Genomic DNA, 20,470 nt, shown 5'->3' with positions numbered 1-20,470 from the left:
TGGAAGCTCAATCTCACTTTGTTTACAACAATGGCATCGCATGAGCATGTTAGTGCCCTACCCACGACACTAAAAGCCATACCCCCTGTCTATGACATCATTATGATGTCACAAACTGCGTCCCTTGTTCTATGATGTCACATTATGGGGGGAACTTAAAAATCCAAGACGCCAATGCGGGACATTTAAGAAATTCAAGATGGCGCTAGAGTGAACAGACATTCTTAGCATAGTGTATTTTACCCCAAACGAAATAAGAATGTGAAGATGGTGTGTGTGTGCGTGTGTGTGTGTGTGTGTGTGTGTGTGTGTGTGTGTGTGTGTGTGAGCGCGCTCGCGTTTGAAGGACCAATTATTAGCACTCTTGCTAAAATAGAGATAAGTCTGATTATAACACTAAAACTTAAAAAGACGCAAACAGAAAACCCCATTAAAGACCACATGTCCGAAAGAACAGACGCCATCTTCATATCGTTAAGGCTAACCGGCTGATTACCTTCTTCAGTGCGGATGCACGCGAATTGCCTGAACTCTTACGGGACTCAGTGGATTGTCTGCCGCGAGTAGTGGGTATAATGGCAGGGGCACCACGAATGTAGTGTGTGGACTATAAGTTGAGAATGTGGGTCCCACGGGGAGTGTGCCGGCGATAAGTCCCTGCAGTCGCGCTATCCTCTGTGCCCTCGGTGGCTCAGTCTTTCCTGAACTGCTATCGAAGTCGCTATTGTTAGCGCTGCTATCCAACGTTTAAAGCGGTAATCTTGAAGTTGCTATTGAACTGGCCGTCACCAGTTGTTCGCGGCGCTTACGTCCTCTTCACATAGGGGCCGCTGCTGTCGCGTTGTCGTCCTGGAAGGGTTGAAATGATAATTATATCAACACCATAAGCTGTCGACAGGCGTTGATATACATCAACGGGGACAGTTGAAAATGTGTGCTCCGACCGGGACTCCAACCCGGGATCTCCTGCTTACTGGGGAGACGCTCTATCCATCTGAGCCAGCGAGGGCACAAAGGATAGTGCAACTGCAGGGATTTATCCCTTGCACGCTCCCCGTGAGACCCACATTCCCAACTTAATGTCCACACGCTACATTCTTAGTGGCCCTGCACATTACACTCATTACTCGCGGTAGACCATCTTACCAAGTCCCGTAAGAGTTCGGGCAATGCGTGTGCATCCAGCACAGAAGAAGAAGGTCAATGGCCGGTTAGCCATAACTATATGAAGATGGTAGGGAGGTTGGTCAGCGTGCGGTTGGCTGATTTCTTCTCACAGTCTTCTCTTTCCTGTCGTTCCCGACTGGCGTGCCGGCGCTTGACTTAACGCCTTAACTGGGTGACTACGTACATTTACATCCATAGTTCAGTATAGCATATTACACACATTTATAATTGAAAATTAATGTACTACTGCTTGCTGATGTATTAGAAAGTTTTCTGTGCCTTAAAACATATGAACTGGATTCTGCCTGGTTTGGCTTGGTATGGGATGCTCTGCTGAAAACTAATAAAATGGAATTTTTGTTTATCTATACTGAACAACCACAGTTGTCTCAGTGCAGTCCACCACATACTGTTTTCAGCAATTTTTTAACTTTTACTAATGAATTTAACAATCACATACGTTTTTCTAGCATTTTTATCGGTTGCTGTAACAGATAAATCATGGTACTTGAACAAAAGTTTTAGTAATTACGATTCCATGAATACTGCTAAATCAGATCGTTTTATTCGTTACAGTCGGCGAATTTCGGCAAATAGACATCCTGAGGTTACGTCATGGGGGTCTTGGTTCAAATAGCTCTGAGCACTATGGGAATTAACATCTGGGATCACATCCATACATCCATGACCGAGGCAGGATTCGAACCTGCGACCGTAGCGGTCACGCGGTTCCAGACCATATGGGTCTGACATCCGTAAGTTATCGTGCTTCTGTCGCTGTCTCTGTTTTAATTGCACTCCATTAGTGTTTTAGATATGGCAGGTTATTCGATATGATTTTCAGGTTATCTTCCTTTTCTTTAAAGCAATAGTTATGTGATAACTTATTTGACAGGTAGATCAATGATGTTGTATAGCTACAATCAATTTTGTTTATGATGATAAATAAAGCGATCTGACTTAACCCTCTCAGGGGCAAAATAAAAAATAAATAATTTTTAATTTTTCCTTGTTTTTATTGTATTAATTTTCATACATTGAAACAGAAAAATGTAAAAATTAAATGAAATATACATAAACTGAACACATATAGGGTGGTTTCAAATGGAGCCACTGCCCGCTAAATGTCATCACTTTTGATGATACAGTAAAAAGCAATTCCTTTCTGCAGGTAAGCAGAAGGCTACCTGGCAGTGACTACACGTACATCTGCTTCTGTTGGGTTCTTTCTTTGTGCTGCAGTGCACACAGCACATTGAGGTTCCACTTTTTGGCAGATGTTTTGCTTCCGATATACGTTTCTCATGGGGAACAACAGTTTTGAATTTTTTTGCAGATGGTTCTGACGGTGTACTGGGATGGCCAGGACTATCTTTGAAGACATTACTGCCTACAAGGCCTGTGGCAACACGTCTTCGAAAATCCTTTAGCACTTGCTTCGCTGTTGGATTACATAATCGAAACAGAATAAATGCATTTCCAATAGAAATATCAACTATATACCAAAATAATCTTAGCCACCACCTTCGTGATTTCCTGTCTATTGCATAAAAACTGTTCGTCATATCTGCCTTATCTACACATCCCATATTTGCTTTGTATGATTTCACTATTTTTGGGCAAGGTACTTTTGTGATTTTTCAATCCTTTTCTTTACGACTGACTTCTTCAACGCATACAGGCGAATCAATTATAGACAGCAATATGACTACACGTTTGTCCTTCCATTTGATGCAGGCAATGCCATCAGAACGAACTGACCAGTCAAACTCTCCTCTTTGCAACTCTGTTTTTAGCGTAGGAAGTCCTTTTCTGTGTGATCTAATTGTTCCACAGGCAAAAAGTCCGTCATCTTTTAGCTTCTGTAAAGGTGAGACACTGGTAAAAAAAATGGTCAAAGTATATGTGGTATCCCTTTTTCTTCCAAGCCTTTACACATATCTCTCACAATTCTCTCTCCTAAGGATTTTTCACTATGCCTTCAACTTTTCCAGTATATATCTGAATATCACAAATATATCCAAGCTTATCAGCTCTGACCTAGATTTTGTATCCCCTCTTGATTGGCTTTTGGGGCATATATTGTTTGAATGAGATTCGTCCTTTGAACTTCACCATGCATTCATCTATAGCTTGCTCCTTAGTAGGTGCATAGAATTCTCTGAAGTTTATCAGTATCTGATTGATTAGTGGACGGATTTTATACAATTTTTCATAATTTCTGCTCTCCATTGAAGGCATAACAGTGTTGTCATTGATGTGAATATGTGTCAAAATCCAGCTGAACCTTTTTACCGACATTAGTGAGGAAATGTACTCATCTCGAAGTTCCTTGTGGGATGACCAGCAATCACGATAACAACATGGTTTCTTGATTCCCATTAGAATGTTTATAGCCAAAAATACTTTCAGTTCTGCTTTAGAAAGAGGCCTGAAATTGCCACCTTTCTGTGTTGCGTACAGGTTGGACTGGAAAACTATGTGTTCTTACATAGTGTCACAAAACAGACACAAAAAAATCTACTGGTTGCATACATTCACTGTCATTTATAAGTTTTCCTCGTACACCAGCTTCCTCTGAAAAATTGGCTTCAAAGTTCGTTGCACTGACGTCCTTTCTCCATGAAAAATTCGCAATGGAGGACAGTGGCAAATCGTCATTAGTGCTGAAACGATCATCACTGTCATTGTCAAAATGGTCCTCATTGTCACTTTCCCAAATAATTTGAGATGAAACAGGTGTTTTCATTCGCAAATCCAGATCACTGTCTTCAGCTAGTACATCCCTTTCACTGCCACTGCTAGCGTCAATCTGTGAGTCGGGATCTGAAGGAATATCTGCGAAAACGGAATTTCCTCATCCTTTAGTCTGTGAGAATACATCACGTGAAACTGAGAAAAAAAAAAATTCGTCACACCTACTAATGCTGCCGTTACAGGAGCAGTGGTTTCAAATGGAACCACCACAACATTAACGGAAATAAATGCATTATTTTGGTTATTATTGCAGTACACATAGTATTAATGTAAACAGAACAGTATTCTGCATTTAATACATGCATAAAAGTTACCTAATACAGAGGAATACAGTCACGATTTGAGAACAAAGACGTTCGCGCACAGCGTACAAAAATGGCTATCCAACTCGCCTCGTTACTTGCTAATATTTACAGATTTTGAAGCGGTTCCAGTGACAGCTGTTAGAGGGCAGCACCAACTAGGCTGCTGAATGGTGTCCCCAAATGTAGCCACTGCCCTTTTGCCACAAAATGAGAAAATTGTAGGTGGTTTCAAACGGAACCACTTCCCCTGAAAGGGTTAAAATCATTTTTGGAATCATAATTACACAATGTCCTTAAAAGACATATACAACGCAGCGGGCCCAAAAGATTACAGAAAATTTTAGTTTTTCAAATTAGCCTTTAACATGCTATTTTAGTCTTTATTAATGAAATGAGTGGCCACGTTTACAGTTCCCATCTAATCCCTGTCGCGAAAAAGGTACGGAGGCGGCTCATTAGCAGAAACACTGCAGTGAAGAAGTTTACTGTCCGCTCGGTATGTGAATCCATCAGGCTGAACACTCCCCTCAGGCCAATGAGCAGTTCGATGCGCCCATCACAGCTTGTCACCGCCAAGTTAGGGAACAAAAACGACAATTCTTGACTACTACTGCTGACATTATACATTCGTAAAGTTCTCTCCAGTTCAGATTATTAACATTTATAAGAGCAATATTAATAGTTTACACTCTACAGTTAATTATTTAATTACAAACGAAAATATCATACGTTAAAGAGAAGCTGAAAACATGAGAAATATTATACACAGGTCGTGTATGAGAAATTTAAGACCCAACGCCAATTATAAGAACATCGAGAAAAAATAATTTTGACGTTTGTCACAAACATTCTGGGTCTGTATTCTAGTTGATAGTATCCTGCATACCACGAATTACGAAAGACTGCTCCATTTTGCTGACCACCCAAACAGCCTTTTGAAATTCTTCTAAACAGGATGCAGTCCATTGAGACTAATGAGAGTAATTTCTCATCGTATTTTCTGATTTTTAAACCGTCCCGTTTTCAAAATGATCACTGTATTTATTGCACTGTACACAAAACACAGGCTATTCACCTTTTGGACGCGGATAGGTTAACTTACTGCTCCAAAGTGTTTGCTTTAGAAGCGCTTTTTCTGTGCTTTGCGAACATTACCTTCCGTGGAAGCGATGAACTTTTACTTCAGGGAACCAGGTTTCGGCATTTGCACTGGAGTGTTTGGCAAACAGTGGGGCAACAGGCGCATCCCTCACGCAGTGGACTCACTCCGCCTGTACGCCACGGCCGCTCCGGAAAAGTCCCAGGAAAGCCCTCTTGACGATGGGAAGCAGCAGTCTACTTCAACGTCCGGTTTTCTTATACAGTAATAAATGCACGTCCAAATATCGGTTAGAGATTTCGTAGGAAGAGTATTTAACATTTTTCTTACTAAATTAATAGCCACACATATCGACAATTATCTCATGGCGTAATAGAAGAGAATATTTGTGAAGTCAGCGTTTTCCATGTTTGACTTGTTTCTACTGTATGGACCACACAACAGTAGAATATTTTATTGATTTATTTTTTAAGTGCCCGTAATGGTTACAATTATGTAATTCATTTCCTTTAGCCTTTACCCTCAGCACTGTTACAAACATGGTGTGTAATGTGAGAGTCTTAGGTAACTTTTTCTCTTATACTATTTCATTGTGATTTTTTCTCCTGTGTTATTTTATTGTGATCTGATACATGACACAATACCAATCAGTTTCCCTTATTTTCCTTTTCTTTTCTTCTTCTGAGGCTATTCACTTAGCAGCAATGAACTTAGAAGACTCCAAGTACTTTTATTTCTGTACAAGCAGTTAATGCAGCAGTATATTTCTCACCATATTTCTTTCTGTGACCCATTGCTCTATGCGGAGATTTTATAATAGCCTTAAGATTTTTGGTGTTGTAAGTAAAGTTTCACAAAAATTTTACTATACATAGTATTCAAATAAAACAACATTTGTTACGGGTTTTTATAAAAATAGAAAGGAAAATTTCCGATATATATCGGAACTTTTGTCCGTAAAGTGACTAATCACTTCGGCTATTAAGTGGAATTTCTGACCCTCCGGCAATTATCAACGTGCCTAATTCCTTCAACTTTCTGCACTAACGTTTTCAAGTCCATGGAACACTTGAGTTGTTGGGCAAACATGATCCGCGATCTCTTCGAAGGTCAGTTCCCTCTACCATGTTCGTTGCCACTTCCTGCTCTGTATACGACAGACACTTGGCCTTCGCTGCATTTTTCAATCTGTTCATATACTCCCCAAAGGATTCCTTGTCGCCTTGTTCCTGCGCGTCAGTCAAATGCCACATTGCCCTACCTGGGATTACTTGGAAGCAGATCTGCCTGTGAGAACCATCAATGGTTTCCGGTGATGCTATGGTCCTACGCACTCGCTGCAGAAAACTGCCTTTCACACACGGATATTTGCTGAATGCCAACGTTGAACATCCTGCTCTATGTTTATGACTCCTCTATTATTCAGTACCGACACCGCTGACATCTCAGTTAATGTCAGTTCCACTTGCGCATCCTTTACCTGAAGGCACTCCACCACATCACTATCCTCCCCTTCCTCAAAAAGAATTATTCGATCCATTCAAACGAATAACATAATGTGCTACCCTGGCTTGCAAACTCTTAAATTGAGACTGGGATGGAACTTTCCTTTCAGGAATTTAATAAAGTACTCAGTCCCTTCCAAAAGTAGCTGATCTTTTGTGCTGCCTGAAATTCATCCTGCTATCCATCAGAAGCAATCTGAACACTCTCCTAATGTTTGAGGAAGCAGTTCGGTCAGCTGAGGCACCGTAGTTGCAGGGGCCTGTCAATGAACGACATTGTTGTACGAGAATACATCCTTCCTCAGCAAATCCATCTTCAGAACATTTTTGACAGATATACTGCCACAGCAAACAAGCAAATCGAATACTACATTAGCTGCATACTTTCACAACATACAGCCACGCTCAGCTTGGTGCAAAGTAATTGGCATCAGTAGCAACACAGGCTGTGGAGTGGAAGTGGCTGGGGGATGTGAAGGTAATGGTAATTTAGCTACGCTATCTCTTATTAATAACACTACTAATCGACGAAGTACTGAACTGTGAAGTCGAATTCTGTTTTGATGATTCTTTTAAAAAATGGCTCTGCACTATGGGACGTAACATCTGAGGTCATCAGTCCCCTAGAACTTAGAACCATTTAAACCTAACTAACTTAAGGACATCACACACATCCATGCCCGAGGCAGGATTCGAACCTGCGACCGTAGCGGTCGCGCCGTTCCAGACTGAAGCGCCTAGAACCACTCGGCGATGATTGTTTTAAAACAGCACAATAACGTAAGCAAAATCTTACTGTTTCAGAATCAATACTAATAATAATTACCAATTACAAGTCTCACAATTCATAAGGAGTTCTAAATCAGTAAAACTCAAAACCCTCTAATCAGTGAATAATCAACAAGTTAACACTAACGCCGTAACCTAGGAGGCATAAAATTGCAAGTAAAACTTAAATTACATAGAATAAATAGAAAGTAATTAGTCAGGTACACCGCAGTGCTGGCTTACGTCAAAAAGTTACACTAATTGAAAACCGTCCTTGCATTAACACGTCATCCGACAGTATGAATAACGTCAGATCGTAAGAGCATGGCAAGCCCTTAACATAGGTCTCAGTCGCGAAAGATATCTTGATACCAGACTCAAAACGTGAGAACTTAAGAACAATGTTTTATCAGTACAAACACCAATATGCCAAAAAAAATTAACCTTGTGACTGAACAATGTGAGTAAAGTCGCTGTGCAGGATGCACGTGAGTATTTCTGTCGTTTTCAGGAGAAGGCACATTCTAGTTGCTGCAAGTATAGTGAACGGGTGGACCAATGACTACATCGAGAAACTTATACAATTGTATCGTGAAATATCTTGTAAGTGAAAACTGACACATGAACATTACACGAACAAGAATGTAAGAAACAGGTCGCACAAAGAGACGGTTGAGATATTTATAGACGGTATTCCAATTGTGGATCAATGTGTTATAAAATCTAAGCTACAAAATTAGAAATAAAGCTTTAGAAAAAAATCATCAATCGTTTGATCATGTTACCCGTAGTTGCTTCATAATAATTAAAGATATTTAAATTTTTTTTCAGAACTACAGTACAAGGGAATACCTGAAAAACGTGCAAGCAGACGGCGTTTCGTGTCGTGAGCAAGAATCGGACATAAAATATCGCCAGTACAATCAATAACTTCTGTAACTAACTCTTTTTATCCTTTGAAAGCATGCCAGATTGTAAATATGTTTAATTGCGGTCCATTGGTGACATTTTATTTCACTAAAACAGAAAGCGTTTCATGACAAAACAAGCATTTTCTTGTACTTGCAAAGATGAAATTCAAATACCTTCAGTAATTTCAGAAAAGGGCTCAGAAAGGTGTATGCCTCTTGAAAGAAGCATAAATGGATGAGATGCACTGTATAAACCAGGTGAGAGTAAAAAGTTGCTTGTACTGTGTTCAGTATTGTATTACCTGTAACTGTCATATGTCCAATATTTTATAGATATTACGAATTACTATACTTCACAAAGAATCAAGAAATGTTTTATAGATATTACGAATTACTATACTTCACAAAGAATCAAGAACACCCTGTTCCTAGTATATTAAACTGTCATGATTCTCAGACGAATGCTGACGATTCTGTATCAGATCTATACGTTTGAAATGTTCCATTTTGGCAATTTATTTTTGACCCCTTTTTTGGGATTTTTGTTTCGAGATATATATTAGTACTTGTCGCACAAATCGCCATCGATTGCCACAATTTTCTTCCTATTATCATCCATAATAACTTCTTCTCTACAAGGTGAACAAATTTCAAAATCCGCAAATATACTATAATCAAATAATGTCTTGAAAACGACGTACTGTGCAACGTACGAGGGCTATTCGTTTATTAAGGTCCAATCTGTCACGAAATGGAAACCACTATAAAAATACTGGTGTAACTTTGCACATATGTGTTGGGCAGTGTCTCTAGTATGTCCTCGAATACCCATGTCATTCTTTCCAGTTCTGATCGCTCAGTGAACACGTAAAGATGCCGAGATAAATAATGTCTCCCGCCAAGTATGAGGGTGTGGTGAGAGTTTTCGCCTGATTTCATGCAGTCCACACAACATGACTGTCGTGTGTTTCCTTCTTCGTGACGTTTCTCGGCCGCACTCTGCAGGGGCAATGGAGACGCTCCTGCAGCGTTTTCGGTGGGAAATGTTTTTTCACCACCATACAGTTCCCTCTCGGTTTCAGTTCTGCCCACATAAACCGCTGGCTATAAAGACAACATTTTGTCACAGACCACCAGCGTAGAGAATTGTCGGAAAGCAGAGATAGCGACTCCTAAATGCATGTTCAAAAATTGATTTAGAATTTTATATTTTTTTTTTAGAAAATGAGGTGACACAACAGTCTTGATTGCAGATTTGATTTTTGCTTCATTTATCCATGATGCGTACTTCGCCTTACCAAGGCATCTTCAGACTGACCAAGTGTTAGTAAGTGGGTCTTGGGTGTCACGATTAGGGCATCCACTTTCCTCGTCATATATACTAAAATAAATCTGAGCAACTGTGTGGTCACGTCATAATTAAAAGATTAAGAACCAATAACCTTCTAGGTCCATGTAGTATAGACCATTGGATACAAGACAGGATGAGGTCTCTATATGTATACGCTGGAGGCACCGTCCTTCGTTCCCTGGTCTGACACACTCTACTATAGTACAGATACCGTACGCTGTATGTGATCAGCCGTGGACTAAGGTTCTTTAGGCTCTTCTTGAAGAACTCCCTCGCCAGCTCCTTCCCTCACTTCAGAACCTCCTCCTTCCCTTGCTCATCGTTTGAAAACTAATTCCACTCATGTGTGCCTTCAGGGAGGTGAAAAGACGATAATCTGGAGGCACCAACTCAGGGGAATACAGGGTGTGATTAAAAAAGTTTCAACCAAATGAGTCCAAGAGCGCCTTAGTGACTCAGACTGTGTGAGGATGGTCGGTGTCGTACAACAAGCACTCTCCTCTCGTCAGCGTTCCCCTCCTTATGTTTTGGCTTCTTTTGAGGATATTTTAGGTCTTCACAATATCGTTATGCGTTGGTGATCCCCCTCCCCCCCCCCCCCCCCACCAGTTACAAATTCGTCTAAAATAGTGCCTTTTCAGTCCCAAAACACAGAGGCCATGTTTTTTTGCCCGAAATTGTGGGTTTGATGTTTTTGACAGATGGGGGAATTGGTGTGACGTCACTGTGACGACCGTCCTTTTGTCTAAGGCGTGCAATGAGTACAGTTCAGAAAAGTCTGATTTTCCATATCAAGTCGCTCAAGACACTCGTGGGCGCTATTGAGAAAAATGTTTTCCTTCAAATTCACTTGCGGGAGCTAGTGACACGATTTTCTTGTGGTGCTGTCAGCAGTTTTGGGACCCATCTTGCACAGTTTCCGGTATCCCAGCGTTTCTGTGAGTTACTTGTGTAAGGCTGTTCTGGAGGGCTGTGGGAAACATAGCAGAAATTTCATCCAGTCAATCGGCAACTTCACGAACAGTTTCCTATATTCTTTACACCAACTCATTAGCCAAAATGGAAGGTCTTCCATTCTTCTTTTCATCATGAACAATTGTTCTGTCTCCACTAAACTCCTTCCACCACATAAACAGACTCGTTCTCGTCATAACACCTTCACCGTAAACCGTTTTGGTTGGCGAAAAAAATTCGGTAAATATCATTACTTTCGCGACTAGGAAACACACGGCTCGCACTTTACGGGATTTTTTACTGAAATCTTTCACACAACAGGACTCTTCAACGTGAGTTTACGTACAACCATATTCCTGCATCGCTCTCTCCCCCCCCCCTCCCTCTACCACTCAATGTTGCCAACCCTCAGAAAACAAAAAATCTCAGTACACTTACATTCTGAACATGTCTTGTATGACGAGGGTATTGGGAAGTTGGTATAATGCTACAACAAATGTCTTAAGTCGGAGTTGCGACTATGTAGAGAAGTAGTTGGAAAGTATAGTTAACTGTTGCAAATAGAATATTTTTTATTTTCTCTGTGGTTTCCATTTCGCGACCAATCGGTCGCAGACTAAAAGACCTCGTGCTTTACGCGAAACGTAGTCGGAACTCCTGAAATCCCTCGCTCGTGGCTTCTGATCTGTCGATCATGCATCATATCCCTGTGTTCGCTTGCAAGTCACGAAAATCCACCGATTCATGATACACAGGAAGGTGCCCGGCCTTTGGGCAGGTCTGAGAAATTGAATCCCTGACGGGCAGGACCTGCACGTCAGTGGGAAACTACGGGCCTGATATCGGCGGTCCGAATGCGTCTAAGATATCTGCTGATCTCTCCCGCGATTTTGGCCCGTCACGTAAATCCGTTCGTGTGGGGCCAGCAATCGCGTACACAAGGTATAAAAGGGTAGTGCACTGGCGGAGGCGGTCATTTGTACTCAGCGATTCACGTGAAAAGATTTACGACGTGATTATAGCCGCGTGACAGCAATTAACGGAGAATGGTAGTTGGAACTAGACGCATGGGACATGCCATTTCGGAAATCGCTACGGAATTCAATATTCCACGATCCACGGAATCAAGATTTGCCGAGAATACAGAATTGAGGCGTTACCTCTCACCACAGACTATGCAGTGGCTGACGGCCTTCATTTAACGACTAGGAACGGCTGCGTTCTATGCAGTGGCTGACGGCCTTCATTTAACGACCGGGAACGGCGGTGTTTTCGTAGACCTGTCGGTGCTTATAGACGAGCAACACTGCTTGAAATAATCTCAGAAATCAATACGGGACGTACGACGAACGTTTCTGCGAGGACAGTGCTGTAGAATTTGGCGTTAATGGGCTATGGCAGCAGACGACCGAAGCGAGTGCCTTTGCTAACAGCACGAGGTCTGCAGCGCCTCTTCTGAGCCCACACGATATTTGGAGGTGTCCCGTGACTTTTGTCAGCTCAGTCTATGACGGTTTGTTACACTTTTCTACACTCCTGGAAATTGAAATAAGAACACCGTGAATTCATTGTCCCAGGAAGGGGAAACATTATTGACACATTCCTGGGGTCAGATACATCACATGATCACACTGACAGAACCACAGGCACGTAGACACAGGCAACAGAGCATGCACAATGTCGGCACTAGTACAGTGTATATCCACCTTTCGCAGCAATGGAGGCTGCTATTCTCCCATGGAGACGATCGTAGAAATGCTGGATGTAGTCCTGTGGAACGGCTTGCCATGCCATTTCCACCTGGCGCCTCAGTTGGACCAGCGTTCGTGCTGGACGTGCAGACCGCGTGAGACGACGCTTCATCCAGTCCCAAACATGCTCAATGGGGGACAGATCCGGAGATCTTGCTGGCCAGGGTAGTTGACTTACACCTTCTAGAGCACGTTGGGTGGCACGGGATACATGCGGACGTGCATTGTCCTGTTGGAACAGCAAGTTCCCTTGCCGGTCTACGAATGGTAGAACGATGGGTTCGATGACGGTTTGGATGTACCGTGCACTATTCAGTGTCCCCTCGACGATCACCAGTGGTGTACGGCCAGTGTAGGAGATCGCTCCCCACACCATGATGCCGGGTGTTGGCCCTGTGTGCCTCGGTCGTATGCAGTCCTGATTGTGGCGCTCACCTGCACGGCGCCAAACACGCGTACGACCATCATTGGCACCAAGGCAGAAGCGACTCTCATCGCTGAAGACGACACGTCTCCATTCGTCCCTCCATTCACGCCTGTCGCGACACCACTGGAGGCGGGCTGCACGATGTTGGGGCGTGAGCGGAAGACGGCCTAACGGTGTGCGGGACCGTAGCCCAGCTTCATGGAGACAGTTGCGAATGGTCCTCGCCGATACCCCAGGAGCAACAGTGTCCCTAATTTGCTGGGAAGTGGCGGTGCGGTCCCCTACGGCACTGCGTAGGATCCTACGGTCTTGGCGTGCATCCGTGCGTCGCTGCGGTCCGGCCCCAGGTCGACGGGCACGTGCACCTTCCGCCGACCACTGGCGACAACATCGATGTACTGTGGAGACCTCACGCCCGACGTGTTGAGCAATTCGGCGGTACGTCCACCCGGCCTCCCGCATGCCCACTATACGCCCTCGCTCAAAGTCCGTCAACTGCACATACGGTTCACGTCCACGCTGTCGCGGCATGCTACCAGTGTTAAAGACTGCGATGGAGCTCCGTATGCCACGGCAAACTGGCTGACACTGACGGCGGCGGTGCACAAATGCTGCGCAGCTAGCGCCATTCGACGGCCAACACCGCGGTTCCTGGTGTGTCCGCTGTGCCGTGCGTGTGATCATTGCTTGTACAGCCCTCTCGCAGTGTCCGGAGCAAGTATGGTGGGTCTGACACACCGGTGTCAATGTGTTCTTTTTTCCATTTCCAGGAGTGTATATGTCGTGTTCTGGAAGAGGTGCAAATCTGCAACACACCAGATTACCTTAAAGTAAAAGTTTTAACAATTCACACAAGCACATAAAGTATGCACCCCGTAGGAGGGATGGAAATAGTACAAAACACTAAAATTAAAAGATTAAGTTGGCAGTGAAGGTGCAACTTGATTTTAACTTCTAAGAAAAGTCTTACGGTGGAAGGGTGGCAACTTTATATACTAAAATGACCATTTAAATAAAAGCCCATGAAATGCAATCTTACATAAAATTATACAAGGTTGGCCAAACATGCTCTACAGTACACATATAGTAATGAACCGTGGATTTACTTTCAGGAATTAGGCCGTTACACTTCAAGCAATAAATTCGTTAAGACACCGAATCCGACAACATGACAGAGGCAGCTATTAACGTACGGCAGATTGATAGGGAGATTACCGAACAACCCGAACCGCAGGTTGCTCTAACCCACCCCTACTCCACAAGGGAAAAACGGACCACCCAATTCATAAATAACCACCTTCGCTCGGGTGGGCAAAGGGAGAAGAATGGTGGAACGACCCCAAAACAAAGCCGCTGGTTACCTCACCAAGAAAACAAGTAGAATTTAACAAGTAAATGAAACAACATATCACCACTGGCAGAACTAAAACTGTGAGGACGGGGCGTGAGTCGTGCTTGCGCAGCTCAGTTGGTAGAGCACTTGCCCGCGAAAGGCAAAGGTCCCGAGTTCGAGTCTCGGGCCGGCACACAGTTGTAATCTGCCAGGAAGTTTCATATCAGCGCACACTCCGCTGCAGAGTGAAAATCTCATTCTGGAAACATATCACCAGTCACTTAACTTTTAATTAACTGCGATTTATGGCGAAGACCTGGCGCAGCACCCCCAAAACGCTCTCCCGAACCGTCCGCTGCCAGCCGCTTCAACAGACGCAGGAAGGCGCGTCGATCTCCCGTCTCACGGCGTCGCAGCTCGCACCGGCCAGACCGATGTCGTGGGTTGACTCCTGTTGCTCTCGTGTCGGCCGCGAAGCCACTACCCCTCGTTATACGGCGCGGCCCACTGGACTCCCGTGGCGACCTCACATGCGCCGACGCTCAAGACGGACAAGTCATCTTGTGTGTCAGTGCGCGACCGACCAACCGATCGATCGATCCAACCGCCAATGACCATTGCCTCAGCCAGCTCGAACAGACTGGCGGCCTAACGCACGGACTCAGATGCAGGAACTAAGCCCCGACCGGGCGACCACTCCCTGAGTTCTCTTACTGGCGGAGTGGAAAGACTCTCATTTTGCTGGCTTTACAGGTTGATCCGAACGACAGACAGATACTAACTGCCTAACAAATGCGGACGAGAGACTGACCCAGACTGACCGACTGGCGAGCTCATAGCGCCCCTTAAATGCACGTGAACAGGCAACCTTCCCCTTTCCCACCAGAGGGAGACACCAAAGCTGCGATTGCCACAGCGGCGCCGCCGCCAGAAACGGAGGGCGACTGCTTCACACTACGCGCTGTGGAGCGCTCTTCAAAACAGCAATTTTTTATCACGGCTCAGGCACTTTCTCAATTACGGAAGACGATAGAGGCAGGATGTCTCAATACTTCTGCAGGGGACTTCCAGCGATTTGTTGAGTCCGTGCCACGTCGAGTTGCTGCACTACTCCGGGCAAAAGGAGGACGGACACGATATTTGGAGGTACCCCATGACTTTTGTCAGCTCAGTCCATGACGGTTTGTTACACTTTTCTGTATGCCGTGTTCTGGAAGAGGTAGGGTTTTCTTTGAATGCTGTAGCCTGCGGTGCGGCGTGTGTTGACGCGGTCGTGTGGCGTGTGCCGGCAGGTGGCGCTGATCGTGCAGAGCCGGTGCGCCGAGTTCCCGGTGGGGCGCTACCTGGTGGGCGACCTGGGCTGGCGCTCGGCCACCGTGCTGGACCCGCGGCGGCCGCCCGCGCGGCCCGGCGCCACGCCCACGCGCCTGCTGCCCGCCGACTGGGCGGCGCCCTACTCGCTGGCGCTGGGCGCGCTCGGCCGCCCCGGCGTCTCCGCCTACTTCGGCCTGCTCGAGCTGGGCCGCCCCAAGCACGGCGACGTCGTCGTCGTCAGCGGCGCCGCCGGAGCCGTCGGCTCGCTCGTCGGCCAGATCGCTCGTATCCACGGCTGCAAGGTAAACTCTCCGCCACCGCGCCTCCAAATAAATTTTCCCTTCGGAAAAAAAATACTGTCCGTTTCTGTCTAAAGCACTGAAATATACAGTTCCTCGAGTTGTAAAACTACCGTAGGCTACCGTAGACTTTCGTAAGGAACCGTAGACAACGGTAGTTTTCCTAGTATCTTTGTTTGGTTTAGGTCATGCACACTTTACCTGTATGTTAGGTGTGTTGTATACTTACCTCATAACGATCACTTTCTTTGCGTATACGACCAATGTCTTACTAGATTGCCCTGAAGTGGTGAACCGTCTAGGAACTGAGTGAGGCTATATAAAGAGCTGGGTAAGCTATAGACATTTTTATCCTACACAGCTACACTCCTGTTACATAAAAGCAAATAGTATTTACAGCAAAGTTAGATGGAAAAGGAATAGTGCGTATTGGTGGAAAAAGAATAGAATGTATACGATTTCTTCATGATACAGTATGAGTGGCAGAAAGTAATTAAATGCTAAAAGATTCTTGTGTATAAAATGAGATGAGAATCAGTACAGCAGAAACAAAGAGTATGGTGATTGGCAAAGGAAGGACACTGGCACATGTAAAGACAGGACGAGATGTTATTAGCCAAGTAAGAGCATTTAAATATCTTGGAAGTACGATTACTGAAGACTTGAGATGCCATCAGGAGGTGAAAACTCGCATTGCTACAGCGAACGAGGCATCCAATAGAAGGAGGAGGTTATTACGTGACAAACTGGATCAAGGTCTGAAGAAAAAGCTTGGCAAGTTTTTGGCTGGAGTGTGGCAGTCCATGGAGTAGAAACATTGACACTGAGACGAGGGGAGTGCCTGATAACAGACAGTATGGAAGGTCTACTTCGTGGGAGGAGATACAAGATGATAGCCGACATAAAGGTAAGTGGAAATCCCACAGACCTGAAGAGGATGGCAAAAACAGGAGAGCATGGAGAGTTAACAAGTTAAAACTTGCCTTTTGGCAGAACACAGATGGTGATGTTTATAGCAAAACTGAAATTATCAAAGTTTAATGCAGATTTTATTCGAAAATTGTTGATATGTAATGTCAAACAGAGGGCTGTGATAGTGAAAATGAAGAAAACAATACAGATTTGTCATACAGGGCTATGAAACGCAACCTGCCCACCAGAAGTTAAAACAAAAAGAACAAAAACAAAAATACATCAAACATCGCTTCAGTACTTCGTCGAGCTTACATAAAACATGTTTCTGTTATTCATAAACAACTTTCGCATTTATCAATAATGACAGGAAAAACAGCAAACTCTTGTCTTCGATCATGATGAAGAATGTTCTGTTGAGTACAATATTGTGTGTGTGTGTGTATGTAAACTTTACTTGCATCAACAGTAATTGCTTTGTTTACATAAAGGTGTGAAGTTACACAATCAACTGATTTTTGATACTTGTGAAATGCAATTTATATTCTGTACAGATATAAAACACACAGAGGACTAACACTGAATGATGTGTAATTACAATTATGTGCGAAACAAACAAACAAACAAAAACAAAGAGGAGTCGTTGGATCCCAGTTTTTCTCTTATACATTCATTTATATTTCTTTCCCTACTAATGCTACCAATACTACCATTTAATATGTCACTTCCGTGGTTTACCAAAACTATCGAACTGTCGTTTTGGTAGAGTGAAAATTTAACATCTGTTAAACCCCTCTTTAAGAAAGGTAATAAGAGAGAGGTCAGTAACTACCGACCTGCTTCATTGTTGATATCATTTTCCAAAATATTTGAGAAGGTGCTGTATTCTAGAGTAATTTCACCTTAGCAGCAATAACATCCTCAGCAAACCACAGTCTGAGTTTCAGGAAAGTTGCCTCATTGGGAATACCATTTATATATTCACTCACTGCTACAGTCAGCACTTAACAATAAAATAGCGCCACTTGGTATTTACTGCGACGTGTCTAAGACATTTGACAGCATGAATCGGAATATTCTCCTAGATAAATTGAAGTTTTATGGGATTGATGGTATAGCCAACTAATGAAAAATATCATGTCTAACCAAAAGAATGAAGATAGGTGTACTAAGTAATTCCACCAATATAGACAGGGGCGTAATCCTGAGTGGGGAGAAATCATGTATGGGGTTCCCCAAGGCTCAGTCTTGAGATCCACTATTGTTCCTTATATGTGTAAACAATTTTCCGTCTAATATACAACAAGCAGAATTGGTTCTTTTTGCAGATGAGACTAGTAGTATAATCAGTCAAAGTGTATAGACAGAAACAGAAGAAATAATAAACAATGTTCTTAAAAGTTTCTTTCTGCGAATGGTCTCATCCCCAATTTTAAAATGGTAAAACATATTCAGTCCTGCACATCTGGGGGTACTACCTAATGATAAGTGTAACACATGTTGAGGAAATAATAAATAAAGTGGAAATTTCAAATTCTCTGGTGTCTATATCGATGAGAATGTAAGCTCAAATAGCATATTTTGGAACTGCTAAAATAGCTTAGTTCAGCCACATTTGCACTTAGAATGATAGCAAATCTCGAGAAGAGACAAATCAGTAATTTGACATATTTTGTACATTTTCAGTTAGTGGTGTGACATGAACTAATGTTCTGGGGTAATTCACCTTCAAGAAAGAAAGTTTCCGTTGCTCAAAAACTTGCTGAAGAATAATATTTGGTGCTGACCTACGATCATATTGTAGACATCTGTTTAAGATGTTGGGTATTCTGCCTATTGTCTCGCTGTATATTTATTCCATCATGATGTTTGTTGTAAACAATCCACTACCGTTGAAAAGGAAAAGTAATGCACACAATTACAATACCAGAAGGAAAAACGATGTTCATTACTCCACACCTAAGGTTGTCTTCAGCACAAAAAAAGGATGCAGCACAAAATTTTTGATCACTTGACCAGTGATATAAAATGTCTGACAGACAGCAAAGTAAAATTTGAAAACATAATGGAAAAGTTTCTCCTTGACAACTCCTTCTATTCCGTGGAAGAATTCCTATCGTCGTAATTTACTAACTCATATCTGTATATTTAAAAATATCTTATAAATGTTCAGTATGTAGCCATATTTACAAATTAATCTGCAATCTGAATGTAAAATGACTCGTTCCACATCATTACGATTTATTGTGCTGAATGATCCATGGAACAAGAAGGAAACGAATCAGCTAAGTAGCACCTGCAGCTGCTTTCATTGTCTGATCCTTTGATGATAGCCAACGTTCAGGCATAAATTTTAACTGCTTTTGGTTGAACAATGGGGAACCACTCAGTACGTTTGGCACACGGAACTTTAATGACAGCAACTTCCCTGGACAAACTGTCGTATACATGGATCTAGGCGATAATTGATTTGAATTTGCAGCTGTAAATTTAGCAGTAGCAGAGGCAACTGTCTAATATAATCAGTTTTCTCTAAATGACGAGAGCAAAGTCTTCGGTTTGAAATATTTACAGACTCTTTATTACAGCATTCCGATCCTCATATCTTTTTGCAAACGTTCATCGCGACGCAAAGCACGAAGCGTTATTTCAGTCCCTTTTTTTCACAACGACTGTGAGCATTACAGTTCACATCAACACAACGTGGCATTGCTTACACACACACACACACACACACACACACACACACACAGACACAAAACATTTTTACTTGCTAATAACTCACTGAACAAAGGTAACTAAGCGAAAACAGTAACGCTCACGAGATGACAGCCTTCAACCATCCTACAATACAAATAGGGCTACACACCTGTGTGTGGCATTCAACAAGTAATGCAACATATTTTTTTCTCGCCCAATTTCGGATGAAAAAAAAAGCGCAATTTGATGTCGGACAGTGTGGAAGATTCCCGCCTCAGCCCCTATAGTTTCACGAAATTCCGATAGTTGGCAGCGCCATACGTAGCCTTCAAAATGGCGTCTGTAACGGAGGTGCGTTCCAAGTAGGGAGCTGTCACTGAGTTTCTTTTGGCGGAAAACCGGAGCATCCCAGATTATCATAGGCGCTTGCAGAATGTCTTCGGAGACCTGGCAGTGAACAAAAGCACTGTGATTCGTTGGCCGACACTCCTGTCATCATCGCAACAAGGTCGCACAAACCTGTCCGATCTCCCACGTTCCGGCCGGTCGCAGACAATTGTGTCATCTGCAATGTTGGAACGTGCGCACACTCTCATTCGAGGTGATCAACTGATCACAAACACTTCGCTGCACAACTGGGCGTCTCTGTTGTTATTGTTGACACAATCGTCCACCAGTTGGGATACTCAAAGATGTGTGCCTGCTGTGTCCCTCGTCGTCTAAGACAAGGCTATAAAGAACAGCTAAGGACCATCTGTGCGAAATTGGTTGAGCGATACGAGGCTGATCATGACAATTTTTTGTAGAACATCGTGACAGGCGATGAAATATGGCTTGATCACCCTCGAATCGGAAACAAGACTGCGATCCATGTAGTGGCGCCACAGCACCACCATCACCCGGTAAAGTCATGGTGA

General features: G+C 43.4%; 1 protein-coding gene across 1 annotated transcript in view; it reads left to right on the top strand.

Moving 5' to 3' along the window:
- The window catches only part of LOC126411828 (prostaglandin reductase 1-like), a 74,531-nt gene that overhangs the window by 35,933 nt on the left and 18,128 nt on the right, over positions 1-20,470 (top strand). The window contains exon 2 of the mRNA XM_050081394.1: positions 15,621-15,944. Coding sequence (XP_049937351.1) covers positions 15,621-15,944 — 324 coding nt within the window. The remainder of the gene's footprint in view (positions 1-15,620; positions 15,945-20,470) is intronic.

This window comes from Schistocerca serialis, chromosome 1 (genome assembly GCF_023864345.2).
Source record: "Schistocerca serialis cubense isolate TAMUIC-IGC-003099 chromosome 1, iqSchSeri2.2, whole genome shotgun sequence".
Lineage (NCBI taxonomy): Eukaryota > Metazoa > Arthropoda > Insecta > Orthoptera > Acrididae > Schistocerca > Schistocerca serialis.
Note: the sequence above shows the minus strand (reverse complement) of the source record. Positions and strands in the feature narration are given on the sequence as shown.